Consider the following 12,094-nt stretch of genomic DNA (forward strand, 5'->3'; position numbering starts at 1 on the left):
TTGTGAATACTCTTGGAGCTATTGTTATGCCGAATGGCAGAACTTTGAATTGGTAATGTTTTCCTGCGATCACAAACCTTAGGTATTTTCTGTGAGCTGGATGGATGGGTATATGGAAATACGCATCTTTCAGGTCTAATGCAGTCATGTAATCTTGTTTTTGTAGTAGTGGAATGACGTCCTGCAGAGTTACCATGTGAACGTGTTCTGACAGGATATATAGATTTAGTGGTCTGAGATCTAGAATGGGTCTGACAGTGCCATCCTTTTTGGGAATGAGGAAGAATAGTGAGTATACCCCGTTCCTTTTTGAGATTTTGGGACCAATTCTATTGCATCTTTTCACAGTAGCAATTGTACTTCTTCTTGTGATAGAACATTGTGTTCTGGGGACAACCTGTGATAACGTGGAGGAATGTTTGGAGGGGTAGAAATCAATTCTAGGCAATAACCATTGCATATAATTGAAAGTACCCATTGGTCTGTGGTGATATTTTGCCATTGAGAGTGGAATTGCTGTAGTCTGCCCACCACAGGAGATGTGTGGGGTTGTGGGATTCTTAATAAGTCACTGTTTTGATGGGGTAGTGACTTGTTTTGAGGCCTGGAATTTGTCTCTGGCTCTAAAGTGTTGGCCTCTATAAGAGCATCTGAATCCCCGCTCTGGTACTGCTGTTGTTGCCGTTGTTTAGACTGGGAGGTAGAAGCCTCTGTGAATTGTGGCTTGAAACCTCCTCTAAATTGCTGCCTAGGAAAGGAGCCTCTGTAAGGTGTTGTATATAAGGATCCCATTGCTTTAGCAGTGTCGGAGTCCTTCCTGAGTTTTTCTATCGCGGTGTCAACCTCAGACCCAAACAGGTGTTTTTTTATTGAAAGGCATATTCAATACTGTCTGCTGTATTTCTGGCTTAAATCCAGAGGAACATAGCCATGCATGTCTGCGTATGGTGGCAGCAGTATTCACGCTTTTAGCTGCTGTATCTGCAGCATCTAGGGCAGACCGTATTTGGTTATTAATTATGGCCTGACCCTCCTCAACTATTTGTTGAGCTCTTTATTGGTGCTCTTTTGGCAGGTGTTGTAACAGCTCCTGCACCTCGTCCCAGTGGGCTCTATAATAACTTGCTAACAAGGCTTGTGAGTTCGCAATTCGCCATTGGTTAGCTGCTTGTGTAGCTATCCTCTTGCCAGCAACATCACATTTCCTACTCTTTTTGTCAGGTGGAGGGGCATCCCCTGAGGCTATTGGTCCTTTTTCTGGTGGCACTCACAACCACTGAGTCTGGAGGTACTTGGTGGGTAATGTATGTAGGGTCTGTAGGTGCAGGCTTATAATTTGTGTAAATGCGTGGTGTTAAAACCCTAGCTTTAACCGGCTCACTGAATATCTCATCTGCATGTTTTATCATGCCAGGTAGCATTGGGAGGCACTGGTATAGTGAGTGCATAAAAGATAAGGTATTAAAAAGGAAATCCTTTTCCTAAGGCTCACTGTGCATAAGTACCCTGTGGTACGCTGCTGCCTGAGAAATAACCTGCGTGTATGCAGTAGTGTCTTCTGATGGGGAAGGTTTGGAAGAATATAAGCCCGGGTCATTAGCAGGTATAGGATCTGGATCATACAGATCCCAAGGATCAACCGTATCACCATGAGAATATGTTTGTGAATGAGTTGGTGAAGGCAAAGCTGGTGGGCTAGTGGGTGGTGGCGAAAATTAACGTTGTGGTGAATGAGGGGGAGAAGTATGCGTAGGTAATGGCTTCTCCTTCCGTTTGAAAATCTTTGCTGGTGGTGGAGCAAAATCTAAATGTTCCTGAAAAGCCAACTTTCTCTTAGTCTGTAGAGGAGGTCAGTAATTATTCTGCCAGTCTCTTTATGTATATGGGTCCTTGATTTCCAGAATGGGTTGAATCTCTGTGTCCTCAGAAACATATTCAGATGGTTTCAATGATATAGAGGACTGTTTGTCGTATGATTTACAGCTCTGCTTAAGATGGCTCGAAAGTCCTTGTTCTTCTGAATAAGAAGACTTTACCAGCTCCGGAGATGACAGTTTTTTCGGGCCCGAAAATGCAGCCGGTTGTTTCGGCTCCGAGGCAGGACAGCAAGGCTTCAACTCCAAAGAGTTTAAACGTTGGCTCGGTCGTAAGTTGAGCTTTCGGTGGACTTGCTCAACTCTGGTATCTAAGGAGGGGTGGCCTTTTTCAGGGCCAAACACGAAGGTCGGTCGGCGAGTATCTTCTTGCGGGTCGAACCATGGCTCTCTGGCAGTGGTGCACCCAAGGCCTTCGAGGACTTTTTAGGAGTGGGCGTAGGGGCAGTCGTACTCATGTGATGACCGGAAGTGAGAAGTGTATCTTCCTCCGAGCCTTCTTCGGAGTCGGTGTCTCGGATGGAAACTGTTGTTGTGCCTGTTCTTCCTTTATGGTGTCAACAAACTCAGTACTCTTCGACGCCATTTCCAGTCTCCTGGATCTCCGGTCACGCAGGGTCTTCTTGGATCGAAACGATCGACAGGCCTTACAATCCTCTTCTCGGTGATCGGGAGAGAGACACAGATTACATACAAGGTGTTGGTCTGTGTATGGAAATTCTGCGTGGCATCGGGGACCAAATCGAAATGGAGTCCGATCCATCAGGCTTCGACATGGTAGGCCCGAACAGGCCAGAGTTGGGTGCTCGCGCCCCAAAGGGTGAAATTTGGTTTTCAACTGTACTATCGGTTCGACTTTGGGTGGAAACGCGATTGAAACAATACCGAATGTCAAAGAAAGTTATCTAAGATTTCCGAATTGAAATCTCGGAGCAAGAGGAAACACGTCCGAACCTGACAGCGGAAAGAAAACAATCTAACAATGGAGTCGATGCCCATGCGCAGTATGACCAAGAGGAGGAGTCACTCGATCCTGAGACTCTGAAAACACTTCTTCGAAGAAAAACAACTTGTAGCACTCCGAGCCCAATGCTAGATGGCAAAAGCAATGCATAGCATGTGTATCTGCAGCTGCACATGCAATCGAACACACATATATTAATATAAGTGTTTGTATTCTTGCATGTATATATTTGCTGTTTAGAGTTCTTTGTACATGGTCTTACTTCATTGTTTCACATTTTAAAGGTACATTTTTGGCTATACAGGCCTTCCTTCACGAGCCTTGCAAAAAGATATAATAAATGTCTTCTTCAGATTAAAAAGTGCTTTCCAGAGAATCATTTTGACTCCTTTCCGTGTGTGTGTTTGGGCTCAGTCAGCAGTAAAGCAAAACAGAAGCCCGTCATTTTGGGGGGGTGAGGGGGAAATGGACCTTAGAAACAGGTTCCTCAGCAAGTGAAGCAGTCTTCAGTCGGTTCCAGGTACTTTTATCCTTTGCAAGGCTTTCCTATGGAAGTGGTCGATGTTCAAAGGATTCAGTGGATGCAATGCAGTCGACAGGGGTCCTAGTTGCACTAGGTCCTAGGAAGCTTGGGTGCATCTTTAAGGATTGGGTCCTAGCCCCTGGTACTGCATGGCAGCAGTTGGCGGCAGTTTGAAGATTCTGGGCTGCCAACTTGCCTCAGCAGGGTCCTCAGGTGTTTTGTCCCTGTGCTGTGAACAGGAGGCCAGCTCACTGACCCCCTTTGAGTTTCTTGGCTGTGGCTGGACTCAGAAGACAACTTCTACCCTAGCAGGACACAGCAGGCACAGCCCTCCACCTTTGTTAGCCAGCAGGTTCCCCAGGTACAGTCCACACCAGTGCAGCCTCTCTTTGCTGGTTCCACAGTGCAGAAGGGCAGTCCTTCTTCAGTGCTTTTCCCAGCTGAGACTTGAGTTCAGGGTGCCCGGGGTACCCTCCTTATGCTCAGACAATGCCCTCATAGGAGGATGCGGAAGGTAGCAAATAGGCTACCAGGTTCCCTCCCACCTGATGACCACTTCCTGCAAAGTGTGGCATCTGGGCATCAGAGTGGCACCATTCTACCCACTTCAAAGATGGTAATATCACTCCAGGCGTGTGAAGCTCCCTCGCCCAACTTAGAGGTGTGGCTACCAAGAAGGATACCGGTCGCTGGAAAACCAGTTTGGCAACTGTTTTCCCCTCTCCTGTCCAGAGTGCCAGTCTGTCTGCCTGAACAATGGAGCAGCCCTCTCTCAAGTGTTACTCATTTGCCCCTCAAAGTCGGCTTTTCATTTGAAGCACACCTTTTGGGTCGTCACCTGTGTAGCTTCCTGCAGAAGGCAGGTGAAACCTCCCTCCACAGCAGGCCCCCTATTGTATCCTTTTCTGGGAGCCATTCCCACGTCTCTCTAGGAAGGCAGAAAGATGTCTCGGCGACAGGATCCCGTGTGCAACCAGTATACTCACAGGGGACTAAAGGCAACAAAGTGGCATATTTGCTAAAGCGGCATACAGCAACTTGTTACATTAACTTTGACCTGAGAATCAAGTCACGCTTAACAAAGCGAGTTGTTTGATACCTTGGATGGCCCACTTTGATCGTTCCAGAGTTAGCACAGCTGAGGGGTCAGTGTGTAACTCTGAATTTGCTATTTGGGTGGCCAAACTTTCCCACAGTAAAAACAACAGTTCGGTGTTTTTCCTGTCAAAACATGTAAAGTTACATATTTTGCTCATGGAAAATATTTCACCCTGCCTTAGGACTCAATAGGCCTGCCATAGGGTGACTTTCACATATTTCTGGGGAAAGTCTAGCTTTGCCATTGCTTTACATAGCAAAGCCGGGCCAGCAGTTAAAATTGCTCTTCCAGGCTGCAAACGGTGCGCTGGGAGTCTCATTTTACTTGTGTCCCACCCAGGGTGGCACAACCAGTGATACAAACCCTGCTGGGACAGTCTAACTTACTTGTCCTGGGTACTCTGTGAACGATTAACTAGGAACATACAGGTAAGTTAGCTCAGCCAGTCATGTAAAAGCCAATTCAACATATCAGTTTAAGGATAAGGGTACAGACACTGAGCTCTGGTTAGCAGGGCTCAATACACTCTCAGAGTCAAACTACCAGCAGCATCAGTCTAAAAACTTGGGCTTGACTATACAAAAAGAGGCATTTCCCTACACAAGGCCTTTATGGATAACTTGCCGTATGCTCCACATTGTAAAGCAAGGCAGCTGGAACCAAACGTTACAGCACCAGAGGCAAATACTGAAGGAAATTCCAACATTTTTAAAAAAAACTGATACATGTGGTCTCTTTCACACGAAGCATTAGGTTCCAAGGTAAAGACACCTTAAAGTGGTCTTACAGTGTTACAGGAAACACTGTAAGACGCTTTAAGGTGACTTTATCTTAGAGCTTAATGCTTTGCGTGAAAGAGACCACATGTATCAGTTTAAAAAAAAAAATGTAAGGACAACCCTCAAACGACGTTATATTGTGGACCACGGACCACTGTTGTGCTATATCCTTCCACACGAAGGAGAACCTCTGATTACTGAACCAACGTCTCCCAGAAAGGCTAGCAAGACGTGCTCTCATGTGCTATGTCATACAAGGTGCTATGTAAAACACTACAAAGCTTTGTTAACTGGAAGTAAATACAAATAGTAGATACAAATAGAATAGATAATTTGAAAATGACCTGTATTAATAAGCTTCATCAATCAATTAAGATGGGAAATTACTTCCCATTCAATTTCCCATAATCTGACTAAAGTAATTTTGAAGTCCTTGTTTCTTTATGGGTTTGGTTTAGAAAGGAAGATGTGGGAGCTTAAATAAAAAGTAGTTTAAAATATTTTTCGTGATTCAAGTATAACAACCTCTTTTTTACATAATAATCTTCATTTATGTCATTTTATTTTATTGGGGTATCCATAAAAAAGCAAACCTAGTTCCAAAGGGCAGTAACGTGCAGCCTAGGCAATACACAATACTTACAATCAACATGTGAGGATATTTCAACATGCTTGTACATTGACAATGTGATCTAACAATAGCAAGTGCACATAAATACGGAAGCTATTAAAAACTAAACTTTATATTGGGGTGATGTGGTGACAGGGAGGGGATGCTGTCTAGGTAGGCTCTGAAGAATAAGAAAATGTGCATTTTGGGACCATTCCTTAAAAGTGCTAGAAAAGGAGCAAGTCTGCAATGAACAAAGAGGCTATTCAAGAGTTTTAGTCCATATGCAGAGAAAGCTTTTTCAGCAAAATATATTAATATAAAGAAAGTATAATTCTTGACCAGCCTTCTTGCACCCTTCTCTCTGAAAATGAGTAAGCTTGGGGTATTCCTGATTCAAGACTGATTCCCATACTTTCCAGCCTTTCCATTAAAACATGTACGATGTCTACAGGAAACTTGTTAAAATGTTCTAAACATGTCCATATATAGGGGTCCACATCCAAGACACATACTGCCTTACAAGCCACCATATGTCATTATGCATTTGTTTGTAACCTGTGTTTATGGTAAAGCCTTTTCCTTTTTTAGGCTTCTGCTCTCCAGTCAAACCATATGCAAATCACTGGCCTGTTTGTTTAACATGTTCAATGCTCTTCATTATAAAATACAGCAAAGTTCATGAGAATATTATCTAATGTTAATGAAAGAAAACATTGCAATAAAGCATTCAACCAGTCACGTTTTACCTGACAGAGGGTTTCTTTTGTGGATAAAAGCTTCTTGTTGATGTCCAGGTCTTTTTCGTTTTTATGGCGGATAATTCGATAAAACTCTGACATCAATGGGATCAGAGTGTCTACGGTGTCTCCTTTATCCAACGCCTTTCTCACTTGCAACAGGACGCCTTCTGCTTTGCTCACCTTTGAAACCACAATGCCACTCAAATTAATCATGAGCCATGGAAACTGCACATTAACCTGCAATTGCCATTATCAATGTGGACCTCAGTACACAGAATGACAACTTACATCGTTGAGACTGATTCTGTTCACTGGATGGAGAAGTATATGGTCCAGGTGACCAAGCGCTTCAACCCAGATCAGTTCCACAAAAGTACTGATCTCGACGGATACAGTGGTTGCATTTATAGCATCTTGAAGAAGCATCTGTTAAAAATAAGAACAATTTATTTAGAAAAAGTTTTGTTTTAATTTTCTTTTTAAAGTTAGCCTCAGTGCCCCATTTATAGTCACCCATCCCCTTAAGCAGCCTGTCCCTCATACCAAGCAACAGCTCCACTGTTAAAGTATCGGGAAGAAAACTGAAACTTGCCTAAGTAAGCCTAATCTTACATTTGCACAAAGGTTCTAACTTTTATGTAAATCTTAAAAACTTCTAGGAGTACCCGGCGAAAAGTACAACAACTGCAGTTTCAAAGAGTACGTTAACCCATAACAACAAAGAATTTCAATGAAGTGGAAGATTTAATGTGCAGAAATATGCCACTATTTGCATATGTACATTTTTTTTTTGTTCCTGTATGGAAAAAATATTTTCTTCCTGTGGAAAAACCCTTCTCTCTCTCTCTCTCATGCACCTTAAAATACTGAGGTGCTTCCTTACCAGTGGCACCCGGAAAACAGAATGGTCTTGACAGTAGTAATTTTGCCTGTGGGAAACCGCCATCAAGACAGATGAGAATGCAAACAAATCTATAAATTTGTAGCCATTCACCTGTTTTTGTAGGTACAATTTCTCTCTAATGACGAAAAATCCACATCTAACCATAAAGAGCAAGTCACTTACCTTCAGTAATGCTCTTTCTGGTGAATACTCTAAATACAGATTCCTCAACCTCAAATGTCCTCCAAGTGCCAGGCTGGATTAGGAGAAATTTGTAGCAGTGCTCCTATGCACCGATAGATGGTGTCATGCTGCCTCACACTCAGTGGCGTAGCGTGGGGGGTGCAGGGGGGGCCGGCCGCACCGGGCGCAACATCTTGGAAGAGACTAAATCCACGCGTTAGGGGGTGCAAATTACTTGCCTTGCCCCGGGTTAGGGGGCGCAAATTACTTGCCTTGCCCCGGGTGCTGACAACCCATGCTACGCCACTGCTCACACTGACTCCATACTGCCATGAAAGTTATAGAAAGGAAATACATATAAGCAGCACCACACCTGCGCACTGAGGTCAGTTTCTTTAATTTCCCTTTTGCATCCTCAGATGCAAAGCATTAACAATTGTTGCAGTGTGCAGAATACTAACTTAGGACTTTTTAAGATGTTAAAGAGAAGCCACTTTACTGAACGGTGAAGTGGGAGGGCAGTAAGGAATCTGCAGTTAGATAGAGTAGTCACTAGAGAGAGCATTCTGCAGATTCTTCACCTTAGAATAGATATCAATGCAGAACCTCCCAAAGGAGGAAGCTCTGTGGAGTGGAATCACAACTATGGCCCTCATTCTGACCTTGACGGTCGGCGGAGAGACGGCGGTCGGACCGCGAACAGACCGGCGGTATTAAAAATGGCATTCTGACCGCGGCGGTCACCGCCGCGACCGACCGCCACTTCCCCACTCCGACAGCCACGGCGGTCATGACCGACGGGCTGGAGTCTGCGCACTCCGGTCCGGCGGTCGACCCAAGACCGCCAACGGTATCATGACCCTGCTTACCGCCGCGGTTTCTGGCGGTCGGGAACCGCCATGCGAACCATGGCGGTAGGCACTATCGGGGCCAGGGAATTCCTTCCCTGGCACTGATAGGGGTCTCCCCCACCCCCCACTGCCCCCCCGAGTCCTCCCCCCACACCCTCCACCCCCCTGCCACCCCCCAGAGGTGGTACGAACCCCCTCCCCACCCCCACCCCGACATGCACATACACGCACCCCGACATGCACACACCCCCTACATGCACATATACACACCCCCTACACACACACATACACAACGGGGACACATACCCGCACACATACATGCCGACATGCGCACCCGCCAAACTACACACATTGCCCATAGGCACAGCAGCACTCCCCGCCCGCATGCACGCACTCACACACCCCCTCTACACACTCCCACGCACACCCCCATGCACGCATACTTCACACAACACCCCCCCACCCTCTCCCCTCACGGACGATCAACTTACCTTGTGCGTTGGTCCTCCGGGAGGTGACAGGAGCCATGGGGAGGTGACCGCCAACAGAAGACAGCCAACAGAAGACCGCCACACAGAAATGTGGGTCGTAATTCTGTGGGCGGTGTTCTGCTGGCGTGGCGGTGGAGGTTGACCAGTCTCCACTTTCCCGCCGACCGCCAGTGTGGCTGCTGGCGGTTTTCCGGCGGAACGCTCCCAGCGGTCAGAATGCGCACAGCGGCATACCGCCGCGGTCGGCGGTCTTCACCGCGGCGGTAACTCGGCGGTCTTGCGAAAAGACCGCCAAGGTCAGAATGAGGGCCTATGTGTCTTGCAGAACTGGGTGGGTGAAGTGTCCTTCCTGCTGAACCTGACTGTAAAGGTAATAGTGTTTAGGAACATATGCACCAATGCGCACAGGTCGCAGCCTAGCAGATAGCAAGGACAAACAACCTTGGAGCCAACATAGTGACCCTGGTAAAATGGACTCTCAGACCTTTCTGGGGTCTGCTTCTTGGTAAATATGTAGCAGACCTTAATGTAATGGGACTATCCACCTCAAAGGCATCCTCTTCTGCACAGTCTTTCCATTCTTTGCTCTTGAGAACTCCACAAAAAGCTGATCATCTACTTGATGGTCCTAGAAACGATTAATTGAAATGATTAACCCCTGATAAAGTCCAAACGATGGACCTTCACCTCCTCTTTCGAAGGGCGAGAGGGAGCAAAGAATGCTGGTAGAGTGATTGACTGCCAAAGTGAAAAAGAGTCACATATTTCAGAAAGAAGGCCGTCGAAGTCCTGCACGTGGAATAATCTATTTGCTAGAATAGATGGTTAAATAAAATGACATCTTATAGTTACAGTTGTTTAACTGAATGCTACAAAAACCTGGTCATGATTTCCATACTTTGAAGGAGGCTTTAACATGGTGTACTCTGGGGGAGACACTCAGCGATGGGGATGTTACACACTCAGCTGTGGTAAAAAAACAAAAACAAAAAAAAAACAGCCACGTAGCTCCTGGCAGTTAATATTAATGATCAACAACATAAATATAATCTAACTCCTGTAAGATTTGCGTAGTGTTTTTTAAGAGGGAGGTAAAGTCATCATGGGGTCCAATTCCAGATTTTCAAAGTGATAATAAAGGAATATTGTGCTCAGTGAGCATGAGGTCATGGAATTTATTCCTCTAAAGGAAGCATTGAAAGATCTTCAAGTCAAGCACCTATCCGTAGACAGTAGGCTATCTATGAAAGTGCAACACTATTCAGCATGCCATGGATCATAAATAGAAATGGCAATTGATTGCTGCAGGTAAGATTTTTCAGATCAGGAGGAAAGAGGGTGGGCATGCGGGCAAACAAGATAGCTGCCTAGTGCGGCAATCCACAGCAACACAACATGCGCTGGGCAAGAAGTGGTGCATCTGGCCACCCTCTTGGACATCCAGCAGAGGGTAGTGCTTTTTTATCATGGGGGAACCTGGAGCAAAAAAGATACTTCAGAACTGCAGAGAAAGCTGCCTACACATCATGGCTCATACTGGGAAATCACCCTCAAAGGCCTGGCTGCAACAGCAGGCGCTGGTGAGCCAAAGGCCCCTCTGCCCCTCCTGCTGAGTCAGGAGGGCTACAACAAACTTACCCCAGAACTCCAACATACAGGCTGGTGGACTGGGTGCTTACACAGCATGGTACAATGAGAAGTCTATTGACGTGGCTCAGGTGTGCGTCCTGTTTCAAGAGTCTGGAAGGATATGCTTCCAATGCGGCACTGCAAACCTCAATTGATACATATAGCCACATGCGATGTATGTCACCCCTATGCACGCTAACTCAACTAAGGTCTGGACTCAAGGGGTCCGCCCTGGAGCCTGTCATTTGTTTCCACTACCCTTGCTGGAAAGCCTGCCTGGTAATCTATTATGACGAGAGTACAGACATCATAGTTCACTAGTGGGACTAACAGACAATGAAGAAGAAGGCAAGGCGCTATCAGTAATATATTCCATATTGATCCCACTACCTCTCTTACTGAGACTCACCTCTGATCTCACTACATGCTACTTGCCAATATCCTCAAATGCTAGCAGCATTAAACCAGCCGACCTTTAGGGAGAGGCAGACATGGGAAAAGGTGACACTAAACAGGGCAAATTGATGTTTGATCAGTGCAAAACCACACAAAGAGCGGGTCAACTAGCAGAGGGTGAGGATGAACCAGCAGACACTACAATACAAGATGGTAATTCAAATACTACCTCCACATTGTTGGAATTAAAGCCAGCGTTCAGGCCATCAACACAAAAATAGATTCCCTCACAACGTGATTGGATCGCCTAAGAAGCGAATCGATAGACAATCTCCCAAACATGATGCAGCTGAAAGGAGGATGCTGGACCTAGAAGATGATACCACCGAAAGCAGGGTCAAAATTACTAAACTGGAGAAACCACCCTTAGCTGTTGCCAGCAGAAATGCAGACTTGGAAGCACAGTCATGCCACAACAACATAAGGGTACTTGGCTTGTTGGAATCCTTAAACATTGGGTGGATGGAGACATGTGGAGGGACTATTGGTCGACCTAAGTGGTAGCAACAGCTTCTCAAAGTTCCTTCTAGAAGAATGAATACATATATCCTTAGTTCCCAAGCCACCACTGGGTGCATAACCAAGGCCTGTAATTGCATGATTACCAAACTATTGAAACTATGACAAAGCTCTTCAGCTGGCTCAAGAAAAGGGCCCATTACAACACCAGGGCTCGAAACTCTCCATCTATCCTGACTTCATCCCCATAGTGCAGGATACCAGACGCAAATCTGTGGAGGCCAACCGTGTTCTTTGACAGTGAGACATAAAATATGCAACGTTATACCCTTAGGGTGGAATCCAATGGGAAAGCACAGTTTTTTAACAAATGCAGCAGAGGCACTCAAAGAAAGCAAAGCAAAATGCAAGCAGTTCATTGCCTACATATGAGACAGAGCACTTGCCTATGGAACGACATGATGGTGAATGAAATTGTTCCTCTATGCTTCTTGAGACCGGACATGCAGATTTGTGGGCCTGGCTTATCATATACAGCAATGCCCCTGGG

At 45.7% G+C, this 12,094-nt stretch overlaps 1 protein-coding gene across 4 annotated transcripts in view; it reads right to left on the reverse strand.

The window, feature by feature from the left end:
- Positions 1 to 12,094, reverse strand: part of PARP4 (poly(ADP-ribose) polymerase family member 4) — a 1,744,976-nt gene that overhangs the window by 1,464,619 nt on the left and 268,263 nt on the right. For all 4 annotated transcript variants that reach the window (XM_069202293.1, XM_069202292.1, XM_069202291.1 and 1 more), the window contains exons 8-9: positions 6,881 to 7,018; positions 6,599 to 6,772 (exon numbers count right to left, since the gene is read on the reverse strand). In XM_069202293.1, coding sequence (XP_069058394.1) covers positions 6,599 to 6,772; positions 6,881 to 7,018 — 312 coding nt within the window. The remainder of the gene's footprint in view (positions 1 to 6,598; positions 6,773 to 6,880; positions 7,019 to 12,094) is intronic.

Source organism: Pleurodeles waltl, chromosome 8 (genome assembly GCF_031143425.1).
Source record: "Pleurodeles waltl isolate 20211129_DDA chromosome 8, aPleWal1.hap1.20221129, whole genome shotgun sequence".
Taxonomy (NCBI): Eukaryota; Metazoa; Chordata; class Amphibia; order Caudata; family Salamandridae; genus Pleurodeles; species Pleurodeles waltl.